This window comes from Nelumbo lutea, chromosome 2 (assembly GCF_056320005.1).
Source record: "Nelumbo lutea isolate HS-2025 chromosome 2, American lotus-T2T, whole genome shotgun sequence".
Classification (NCBI taxonomy): domain Eukaryota; kingdom Viridiplantae; phylum Streptophyta; class Magnoliopsida; order Proteales; family Nelumbonaceae; genus Nelumbo; species Nelumbo lutea.
The window spans coordinates 45,397,195-45,409,568 of NC_142685.1; the positions used below are offsets into that span (position 1 = coordinate 45,397,195).

General features: G+C 37.0%; 1 protein-coding gene across 1 annotated transcript; it reads left to right on the forward strand.

Moving 5' to 3' along the window:
- Positions 1-5,970: 5,970 nt before the first annotated feature.
- LOC148870312 (chlorophyll a-b binding protein 6, chloroplastic-like) lies at positions 5,971-7,643 on the forward strand. The gene is made up of 4 exons (XM_088969553.1): positions 5,971-6,475; positions 6,585-6,687; positions 6,986-7,274; positions 7,413-7,643. Exons 1-4 carry the CDS (start codon positions 6,021-6,023, stop codon positions 7,562-7,564), a joined length of 999 nt encoding a protein of 332 aa, XP_088825679.1. The 5' UTR covers positions 5,971-6,020; the 3' UTR covers positions 7,565-7,643.
- Positions 7,644-12,374: the final 4,731 nt, after the last annotated feature.

A 12,374-nucleotide genomic window follows, 5' to 3' on the forward strand; every position in this document is an offset into this window, starting at 1 on the left:
AGCCAGCTAGCCTTTCATTGGTGTCAATAAAGCTTTGACATCTAGCCAAACATCTAGGTGCCTGTAATACCTTTTCTAGCAGGGTGCGTATTCACAATACCTTGTAGTTGAGTTTTAGGGTGCCAACAAGACTTTAATGGCGTTTAAACTTAAACACCTACTTGCACACAAGATAATACAAGCATAGCACAATACAGGTCATAACACAAAAGACCTTTATGTAGGAAGATATAGCAACATAAAGCTCAAACTACTCAGTTGCAAAAGTTTTCTCAAGATGTTCTACCTAATGCAGTGATCTACAATAGATAGGCGAGATCGTACAAACTCAAGAATCTCTTCAACAAAAATGACTCTTGCTAACTTGTTCTTATGTACAAGGATAACACGATTTTTTCCTCTCAATTCCTCATGCTTTCTTTGAATCAAGCTAAACACCTCTATTTGTTGAGGATTTAAGAGAAAATGATCATTTTCTAGCCGTTAGAGGGATTTTTCCTTTCTTCAAAATAATTGAAATTTTCACCAACATGATGGAAGGCTTTCCAAAGATTGTAACAAGCATTTGAGCCTTTAAATGCTCATTTTTCGAAGTAGTGGACTCCTAATGCAATACAAAGGAATGAATCTTTCTCTCTCTAATTGACTAGTTCCTTTAATCATTTGACTAATATCCATTTGAACTTAGTCTGTCTAGGTTAGTCTATTGTGCAGTTTTGGGTAATCGACTATCTCTCTTAGAAAAGTAATTTTTATGTCTTGACTATCGCAACAAGTTGACTATACCTTTTAGGGTAGTCAATCATGTCTCAATCTTAACAAGATATGCATTGGTTATCACAGTTATTTACCTATTCCTTTTGGGGTAGTCAGCTATGTTTCATAGACTTGGCAAGACATGTCTTTTAGATAACCTAACACTTAAAAACCTTGTAAATTTTATCCAAAGGTTTGGAACTTTTCCCTTTAGCTTTCAAATAGAATTTTAAGATTGTAATTTCTTATATAAGTTCAAGAAATCCTAGGAACCAAATCCATTCTAACCATTGATTTTAAGGTTGCCGAATATGAGACCAGCCTTGTTGAGCATCATAAAGAGTATATCATAAATAAGTGATTACATCAAGACCATAAATGACTAACACATTTGAACATATCTTAAACAATTGATTACATTAAGATCATTACAAGAAAATTGATTTTTAGTAACAGTCAAAATTGCTTCTAAAGGTCCCTAAAATTGCCCTTAAAGACTTTATTGGAAGCCAACAAACTACTGCTAAAAGAACTGTTGCTAGACCTTCTAGCAACAATTTTCTCAATTGTCGGTATAAACATAAAACTACCGCTAAAAATACTTTTAGTGGTAGTCGTGACTGCCGCTAATACTAAATCGACTGCCACTATATGTTTGGCATACTTTGTTTTAGCGACAGTCATGGGCAGTCGCGACTGCCGCTAAATCTTTTTTCTTTTTTTAATACAATCCATGATTTCTTTTTAAATTATTCCTGCTTTCCTTCAAATAATCTATTTTGTCTACATTCATCTAAATTACAATGAAATACAAAAATCAATACAAATGTAATTTAAAAACCTTCAAGTACAAGCAAATTCATTTCCAAGATTTGAAGATTCTCCAACGAAAGCTTCCATGAACCAGTAATAGATTGGACTGAGAGAATTGATCGAAAGCTTGCGTGTCAATCAACTTGAGTGTTGACTGTTGACTGTGCAGGCACTTGATGGAGTGTATGCTATGTTAGTTAATCTTTGAGAGACAACCCAAATTAATTATATATATTGTGGTCCAAAACTCTTGCTTTTTTGGCATACTTATTACTGGCAGATTATGAGGAAGGTCAATGGCCTAGGCTCAAACTGCCAAGAGAGTGTAGATTGATCTTACTTAATTTTTGGCATACTTATTACTTATTACTTTGAGAGACTCTCATACTACGATTTATTTATTGTTTAAGTAGAAAACTAGAAATTGTTGTATGTACTATGACTTTATATTTGCTTTATCTTACTTAATTAATGGGAAACAAATCAATACCATTTAGATTAGATCGGACTAGTCAAATTTGGTCCAGGTTGGAAAGTCCAGTAATACAGTGGGTTGGATTTGGATTGAAGTTCTCTTAATCTTTTTTTTTTCCTTGTGACATGCTCTTTCAGTTCTGAGTTTGAGAATCCTGGTGATATTTCCAATTTTCTCATATGAAATTTCGTTTCAGTTTGAAAATGCATCAATTTATTTAGTGGGCCAAGCATTTACTTTTTACATGAAATTTGTATTGTAGTCTTGTTATGAGTGGTGGAGCTTACAAATCTTGATTCTCTTGTTAAATTTTCTATGCATATTATCTGAAATAAAGTGACAAAACTGCATGAGCTGAAGTAATATAACAGATATGCTTCTGTGTACCTTGTCTTAAATGTTTAAAGTTTTAGTTTTCTGTATGTCAAGTGGCTTCTGTATGCAAAGTATTAGTTACTTTGCTACTGGCCCAAACAACCAGCACCATTGGCATGCTTGAGAGGCTGAGAGTGGGTTTATGGGACCAATCAAAAGGTTTTTGGCTCCAAACACTGGATGGTGTGGGAGTTAATGTGCTACATCTTTGTCTCCTGTATCATTAAAATGTTTTGTCTTCCATTTCTCATACATGGTAGCTGTTCACAATTTAATGTCTCTCCGAGCATAGCTTGACAACATTTATATTGGATCTCATGAGAAAATTCTGATCAATATCCACCCTTTCTTCCCCTGTGATTGGTATTCGTGCTTCTAGTCTTGTTGTGTAGCCCTAAGTCAAACAATGATTTTTTGTTCTTTCTGTCTTTACCGTTACTATGGTGCAAACTCCATTTCATTGCCTTCTAAAGTTCTGTACTGAATAACCATTAGGAATTCTATTCTCAATATTTCCTTATACACAACTCTACAAACAGTGAATTGTTTCTACCCTTTTCTGATGTGTCTAATTAAAGGAAAGTTAGTGAATCAACACCTTTTTTTATTTTTCTTCTTTCTGGAGCAGCTAGATGCTACAACTTTATCATATTTAAGGGACTGGACAATTATAGCCCAAAGGTGAAAACTTCTTACCTACCTCACTACCTAGGCCAAGTAAGAGAAATCAAAAGACCATTTATCATAACCGGATCAAAAGTCAAGTAAAATCAATCAGAAAGCTCACTAGATCACACTCTTGTTTTAACTTTGAAAGCTACATTAATTTGTTCTGTAATGCATGCTTGTAACCTAACAAATCTGCTATTCTCAGGTATTTGCTCAACATCTATTCATGTTTGTGGAAAACCGGTGTATCACCCACTGGCTGGCAAATGGATCCATAACATCGGAACATGTCGTAAGAATTCCTTTATATGGAAAATACTACATCAACTTCTTTCGGGTGGTTTGGAGAATGGTTTATGTGGTTTCAGAATTTTTATTCTTTGGTTGCAGCTGTTCATCCATCCTCTTGATGGTACTTGATCAAATGGCTAAGTTGGTGAAGTCCACCAAGTGTTGCACTAGGAATCTGCTAATATGAACAATTTCTTTAGGAAATGATATTTTTTTTGTGTTTGATTGCAGATGGAGATGGAAACATATTTGTTTATTTTCTAAGGAATTAGGGAAATAATTAATTCCTTATTGAGTATTATTTTCGGAGGAAAACATTTTGTTTCCCTTCATCATTTTAGTTGCAACCAAAACTGAATATTGTAACTCATTGTTTGCTGATTCGGAAAGGAGAATTTTCTCAGTGAAGTAATTCACAATCATCCTCTACTCGTTGAAATTGATTCTGAATCAGCATATGTATCTATTTAAGTGTTTTTTAATTACCACTACTTACTATCAAATTCTAGTTTTTATCATCTTTTTGAATGATAGTGTGTAGTGTCCACCAAAACTACATTCACATAACCATACATCAATTATTCATATGCATGTATCATGCATTCTTATGATTCAGAACTTACCAAATGTATGGCCCTTGGTAATGTAGAATAGAAAAATAGGATTCATGTGGTGGATGGCATTTATCTGGGATAATGTTTAGTTTTAATTGTTTGAACATTTTCATTATATTATGATTTATAGTTTTTCATTTAGTGTTTTCAAATATCATTCTACACTTGGAGTCAATAAATTGATCAGTCATTCTCTGGAGCAGATTATTGTCCCTTGCTTCATGCTTGCCATTGACAATATTTTGGATATTTTTGTTCCTTCCAATAAGAAGCTTGCAAGGTGCACATCAGGTCCACTGGCCATACCATGGAGAGCGTGCAATTCTGCAAGGTCAATCCCATGCTTCCATTTGGGGAGTGATGCCCAGTGACCACCTCAAAAGGAATTGTTTTAGAATCTTTAATATGATAGAAGACCTTTCATTCGATCTTTAATATGCCCAATGACCACCTCAAAATGTTGGAAAAGGATAAGAAAATGAGGGCATTTGAGTGAAGTTGTAATGTCAGGAGAAGAAAATTCGTGTTTCATTTAATTTATAAAGTTTCATTTAATTTAGATTGGATTGGGTCCAATCCAGTCCATTTGCATTTCAATTAGACTGGATTAGATCCGGTTTGTATGGGGTTTGGACCGGAATCAATCCAATCCATTTACAAATGGACCAATGGTAAACCGGATCGGATTGGACCAAATCCAGTCCAATTGACAGCCCTAGTGGCATGTCCTATTGAATGCTGTATCCTGATTCATCATACATGAGATAAAGACATGACAAGTTTAATCTTGTTTGTTTGTTTGTTTGTTTTTTTCTTTTTTCCTCTTTTCACTACTAATCAACAATCTTGATCCATTCAGAATTATAAGCGTATTTATAGATAGCACTGTCATCCTTCATTGCACCATTTCAGTACTTCAATAGAGACATGGTAAGCTATTAAGGTCCAAATCCATCCATGGGTCCTCTGTTGCCAGACTCGATGCTCCCTAAAATCATTAAATAAATGTTAATCCTCTTTTGGCAAGACATCTAGTGGATGTCACTTGGTCAGATTAAATAGTAAACCCCCAATATTTACCTGATTCTATCAGGTAAGGGTCAGCCCAGCCTTAATTGGGGCTTGGTTTAACCCCTTTGATTTTTTTGGTAGAATACCAGATACAACCCTATAAAATGTGATAAATACCAGCAGCTAATTGGTTATCACTTTTATATACCGATTAATTGGTTACAAATATTTTCAGTATCATAGTCGAATCGTTTTATATAAATTGTTAATTATACCATGACCAAAATTCCCCATGTTAAAAGACAAACATCTTTGACTTGGATACTGGTAAAAACAATAGAAAGATAGTGATAATGTATTTCTAATCTTTTTTTTTTTTTTGCGTTATTACTCATTTTATTAGGATTAGCATTAGAATCCATCAAATTACTATATTGGGTTACATTATTTCTAATCGTAATTTAGAAATATTGTTAATTAAGGGTGTTGTGGTCCTTGAAAAACAAAGGGATGTGCCAAAATTATTCCGTTTAAAATTTAAGCATCAAAGAATGTTAGCATGGCATTATCTGATTTGATATATAAAAAATATATTGAGAAAGGATTTGATGTATAAAATTTAAGCATCAAAGAATGTTAGCATGCCTAATAGATGCCCCTAGTCAAAATAGAAACTTAAATAAGGCAACGTGGATATATGAATTTAATTAGGAGATAACAAGGGTTGTCTAAAGTTTTAATGGAGAAGTACGGAGATGCCTATTGCAGAATTCTGATTTTCACTGTAGGTCTGTAACATTTCAAAAGTTTGACACCTACCCCAAATGTACTTCATGCTTATCATTCTCTCAAGTTTTAATTGTAATAATCTTTTCATCAATTTTGAGTCCTTTCGTAGAGATTGTAGGCGAATTGGTTTACCTTACGGTAGTAAAGAAGTGAGAATCAGACTTGAGAGAGAGATGAGCCCCCATGCTTTTAGGTCGCCATCTCCTTGGCCACATAAAAATGATAAAATGAAACATAAACTAGTGGATATTCCACGTGGAAAATCAAGAGGATTGAGAGATGACATTTGGCCCATTTACACAAGAGAAATCAAATTCCATTGGCGAATGGGAATCAATATCCGGATTCGCCTATATCCTTGCCGCTTCTTCCCTTCTACTACTACAAACTGCTCACTGGTGGTTTCACTTCACATACCTCTCAGCTCAGTAGCTCACTGCCCATCACACATTCACACCTCACCTCCACAAGCAGTTCCAATTCCGGCAATGGCGTCGTCCGCGTTGAGGAGCTGCGGTGTTGCAGCCGTTTTCCCGTCCGCCCTCTCTTCTTCGAGATCCAAGTTCGCCACTGCAATTGCCCTCCCTGGTGTCTCCTCTAATGCCTCCTCACGCTTCACCATGTCCGCCGAGTGGATGCCTGGTCAGCCTCGCCCACCTTACCTCGATGGCTCCGCACCAGGGTAAACTAACTTATATATGATCATTAATTTATTCTCTTATACCTAATTTATTTAGGCTTAGCATCTCTATGACGATCTATATGTTTTTTGCCCGTTCGATCCGTTTCAGTGACTATGGGTTCGATCCTCTTCGGCTAGGTGAGGTCCCAGAAAACCTCGAGAGATTCAAGGAATCTGAACTCATTCACTGCAGATGGGCAATGCTTGCAGTGGTAAGTTTGTAGTTGCTAATTAACTACATGCATTTATGCGTTAGATATCCAAGGAAAAAAAAGGGATATATACAGAAAGAATTGTAATTGAAGTTTTTCATCCCCAAAAGGCCAAACTTAATTTCCTTTCTGAAAAAAACAAACCTTGAGAAATTCATTTGGAATGTGAAAACTTGTCAGAATGTCTAATTATGTCAGTTTGCTCTGTTAATTGCTGTTTAATTATGTTGTTCTTTCCATTTTTTAGAAAAGAAAATGTTGATCTGATTAAGCTGTTGGCCCTGCCTTGTGATTGCAGCCAGGGATGTTGGTGCCAGAGGCGCTAGGATTAGGAAACTGGGTGAAGGCACAGGAGTGGGCTGCAGTGCCGGGAGGGCAAGCAACCTACCTGGGCAACCCAGTGCCATGGGGAACCCTCCCAACCATCCTGGTCATAGAATTCCTTGCCATAGCCTTCGTGGAGCACCAACGCAGCATGGAGAAAGACCCAGAGAAGAAGAAATACCCAGGTGGTGCCTTTGACCCGCTCGGCTTCTCCAAGGACCCCGTCAAATTCAAGGAATACAAAATCAAGGAAATTAAGAATGGTTCTACTCCCTCCCCCTCCACTCCTCCTTCAATAATTAATTAGTGCTGCTACCCTCATTCCCTTATATTTACTCTTTATTTTGTAATATGTAATAATAATAGCTAACCATTCTTTTTTAATCTGCCTACTTTCTCAGGTCGTCTTGCTTTGTTGGCCTTTGTAGGCTTCTGTGTCCAACAGTCGGCTTATCCCGGAACAGGCCCATTGGAGAATCTGGCAACCCACTTGGCTGACCCATGGCACAACAACATTGGGGATGTCCTGATCCCCAGATCAATTTTGCCTTGACCACACCATGCATATTGTTTATTCCAACTGTACAATTATCCATTCATCTTTCTATGATGAATTAGAATTATATTCCATATCTTCAACTGTCCCATTTATCTATTTTTCGACCTATTTATACATCCTCACCCAAGCACAATATGCGTTCTCAGTTCTCTCATGCCTACTTAAACCTTTTCAATTCCCCTCAAATCATCAAAAAGTTAAAATGGAAACTACATGAAATGGAATACTAATTCTTCTCATTTTCATTCGCCAGGGGAAAAACAAAATCGTATGCTCGTAATCTGAAAACTAATCATATGAGCAACGTCTTACAAATCAATTGTATTTGTTAAACCAACAGTCAACACGTTAAAGGAACGGCACGAATTAAATGCGTAAATATCCAAAGCATTGGAACAAGTGCTATTATCTAAACTCATCTGCTGTCTTGTTTTCAGTTTATAGATCAACCCCTTAATTTAAGATTGTGCTTGGCCACTTCTAAGTTAAGTTGTAACGTTTTAGTTTGATCAATACTTCAATACAAATTTTATGTGAATATATATTTTTTAATCGCAAATGTTTTAAGTTATCAATACAACAACATGTGATACTATTGTATTTAGGAAACATTAAATTTGGTATTTATATTATAAATGCTAACCTCCAATCTAATGCCTATATTTTTTTAGTAGATATGGTTATTTGATTTAGAGTGATAAGCGTGGGAACCACTCTGGGGTCTGGTTTCTGGGTTGAACAGTCCGATCATCTGTTCTGAATGGACAGCCCGTTCTAACAAACAAATGAAAAATTTTAATAAAAAAACAAAAATGGCCAAAAAAATTGTTGTTCAGGTAGGCAGTTTGATGGTCTGACCGCCCAGATCAGTGGTTCACTGACCAAAACAACGATTTTTTGTCAAAAAATGGTTTTGAGGTAAAACGGAACCGGTTCCCATCTAATCCGGTTTTAAAAACATTGGTGGCAATGGTACCAAACACAACATAGTTAGTATTGCAATAAGTTCATGTCTTCATAAGATTGTGTCAAAAATGTGTTTTGAGCACGCGTTTGTCAAGAATAGTTGCTTTGAAAACATCATAGCCCGAACCCAAATCACTTTTATATCACAAAGCAAAAGCATAAAGCCTAGAATTGAGATTTTGCACTTTTCGCTTTAGAAGCACAGATCCTGAAACTTATCTAAACACAATACAATTCACAACATGTTATACTTCGGCCAAGCACTCTGGCCTACCCTTTTCTTTGGCGGTTTGGCCAAACTCCTTGCATTTGTTGCTTTATTCAAGCATCTAATTAACATTTATTAATTACTTCTCCCGTGACTCCTGGTTTTACTGCAACTGTGGTGCTGTTTAGGTGAAAATCTGCCTCTTAGCTCAAGGACACACGAAAGAAATATGCTTTGGTGATACTGGCACTTTTCCACGAAATTTTCATGTAATGAACTGGTCTAACTTACTGTGGTAAAGCTGCAGTCTGCAGATGTATGGGCCCTATGTTTCTTTGTATTATATATATGGTGATGGTGGCTTGTCATTACCCATTTCTTGCTGAGAAAACTACAGTGGACACATGATAAGGAGTCTTATGTTGTTGTTTCTGTGATAAACCGATAATCATTCGTTTATTTATTTTCGTGAGCATTTCATGTGGTAATAATTGAACAGATATTTCTTATATACAATCTTGTTTAGATGAAAATCAACTTGTTAGAAGGGCTTCTCTGGTGAATTTCTTTGACAAGTATGATTCCAATAACCAATCAAATGAAAAGAGGAAAAACATACAGAGCTTATTATCAGTTCTCCATTTCCAGTATATATTTTCTACCTCTTGTTTTTTGTTTTTACATTTTCAAAAATTTCCCCGGAAATGGTATGTATTGCGGACCCAAAAGAAAGGTCGACATTGGAGCAGGTTCAGCAGAGGGACTGATCCCTCAGTAATCAGTATAGCTGCCGGTGCAAGCATACAAAATTTTAACTGACTAAACCTGCTATATTTATTAGGTTGTTTTTGTATAGTAGAAAAAAGCTATGGATTTTACTCTGGAGTTTGCCTCCTTGGTTTCGTAAAAGGAGGGGGAAAGATTTTGGGGTTTGTTATTTATTACTTAAATTTACTTGTGGGGACCGAGGAGGAGAGAACTCGGCTTCAGTTAGTGCAAGGGTCGTTCGAACAGCCTTTATGGCCTTGCATATTGGGGATATCTCCCCATAACATAACTAAAAAGGCTGTTCGAACACGGGCCCTGCACTGACTGAAGCTGATCTCGATAGGAGGGGGGGCGAGAGCGAGATGGTTTCATAAGGAAAGTAAGACAATGTTTTTTTTTACCATTTTGGCTTTTTATGAAAAACTTTCTCCGCACGTTGTCTTCGATTTGGTAGAAACTTAAGAGAGAAACAGAAAGCCTGGGAAAGTTCTTATTTTTTTAATGCCTGATTTTTTTGCAATGTAATTTCATTTGCCCTGAAGTAAAAATATAGAATGCAAAATTATTTGACTGCAAATTTGATTTACTTTTGCTTCAATTTTCCTTACTTTTTTTTTTTTTTTGCAGTGCAGATGAAGTAACATAAAACATGAAACCAAGTGAAATAAAAAATAGAAGCAAAAATGGACCAAATTGGACCCTATTTTGCATTGTTGTTATGCATTTGTAGACCTGTAGTTTGTACTAGTACAAATAAACTGCAAAGTGGGCCTAAATTATTGGCCGCAGGCCAGGCCCATAAATTCCCGGACCTGGGCCGAGTTAGAAATGATCACGTCCAGACGAATGGAGTAATATATCATTCATTCATTCTGTAGAGTGTACAAGCAGATTTATTTGGGGCCCATTTGATGATGGGTTTTGTTGATGCTTCAAAAATGAGGCATTCAAGAAGTTATGGGGCCCCAAAATCCATATACGTGTCTCGCGTCTGACGAAAAACTAGCCGCCATCGTGCGCTAGTCCTTGCTTGGCGAAAAAGTAAAAAGTAAAGTGGTAGATCCTAGAAGATTTGACAGAGTGACCAAGTCACTATCGTGTTTGAGTTATAGGCCAAAGGACAACCCAACTCGAGTGGAGGGCTTCAGGCTCGTTTGTGCGTAGGTTTTCATCATTTGTGTAAAGGGACTAACGGCCCACACGAACTCATACATGCACATCCTAAGATGCACGGTGGATGTGATTGTGAGGCGCCCATTTGTGAGGATTATGGTTTTTAAAATCGTGACTGAACTGGTCAAGGGTCTGGTTATTGGTTCGAATGGTCAATCTATTTTGATAAAAAAAATTAAAAATATTAAAAAACAATTAAAACCATTTGAACGATTAATCGGCCGAGTCAGTGGTTTGCTGACCAAAATCAACTGTTTTGGGAAAAAAAAGTAGTTCTAGGGGAAACCATGGTGAGGATTCCGTTCTGACCGTCCGGTCCAGTCCGGTTTTGAAAACCATGGTGAGGATCTGATCTCGGCTCATATATCATTGAGTCTGGAGTTTGAATCTGCTACAAATAAGATAAATAAAAATTCACAATGTCCCATAGCGCACCCCCACCGTGTATTGGGAACATCTCCCGATGATAATACCAGACCCGATGATGTCATCATCAGGAGATGCTCCTAATACAAGGTGGGGATGCGTTGTGGGGCGCCCCGTTGTGGGATGCAAATTTCAACTCAATAAATAAGATGGGAGCCAACTTCAGATCTACTCCCGACAAATGCTCTCAACATTGTCCTAAGTCCTAACAAGTCATTATAATCGCACATCGGGAATATCTCCCCGTGAATGATAATGGAGAGATGTTATGATTCTGGATCTCCCGCCCACACAAACTCTGTCCACGTTTATCACAACCACACATGGAGAACATCTCAACCTCTACATAGTATTATGCAGGGGGAGATGTTCCCAATTCATAGGGGGGAGTGTGTTGTGGGTAGAGTTCTTGTGGGCCGGAGATCCGGAATTAGATATTCCTGGCTGCAGTGGCATGTTGGGAGAGTATGAGTAGTAGATACCAATTCACATTGAGATGTGTGGTGGGGTGTTTGTGGGGCGCAAGTGTGAACTCAGCAGATCCTTGTACATCTGCCAATAAAATAAGTTTCAACATTCTTTCAATGAACTGCAATCTACTATTTGTGAGTTGTTATCGCATTCTTACAAGTAATTACAACTGCACATCGGGAATATCTCTTTTTATCATTTATAGAGAAATATCACTAAGCCAAATTTAAACAATTCGTGAAAAGCTCGACTTATTGCTACCCCTAACTACACATCTCACCAAGTCACCATAAGACTGAGGCCCATTATGACCTATCATATTGGATTTGGAAGGGTGTTGTAATATATTTTATTGGCAGCCCAACTTGATCCCGACTTCCGAGTCGATATGCAACGTCAACGCCATGACTTGTCATCGATCTCACATACTTGTCCTGCCCCCACTCCTCGTACCACCCCAGCTTTATCCTTCTTCACAAGAGTCTCATGTCATTGATCACATACCGGTCTGGGTCGGGTCCGGCCTGGGATTCTTTGGGTCACACTCTATAAGAAAGAGAATAATAATAATAATAATAATAATAATAGAGTTTATAATTTGACTATAATATATGGTAAGTAGTTGTACTAGTGATGGCAAATAGAAATGATATTAAGACTATATCTAGACAAACCCAGCTTAGATCTACTATGCTGATTGAGTTAAAATGAACTGCATTAAAGTTAGAGCTCATGAATTTAATGGTCCGGCTCTACTTCTAAGTAAATGAAAGTTTTCAAAATTTTAGAAAT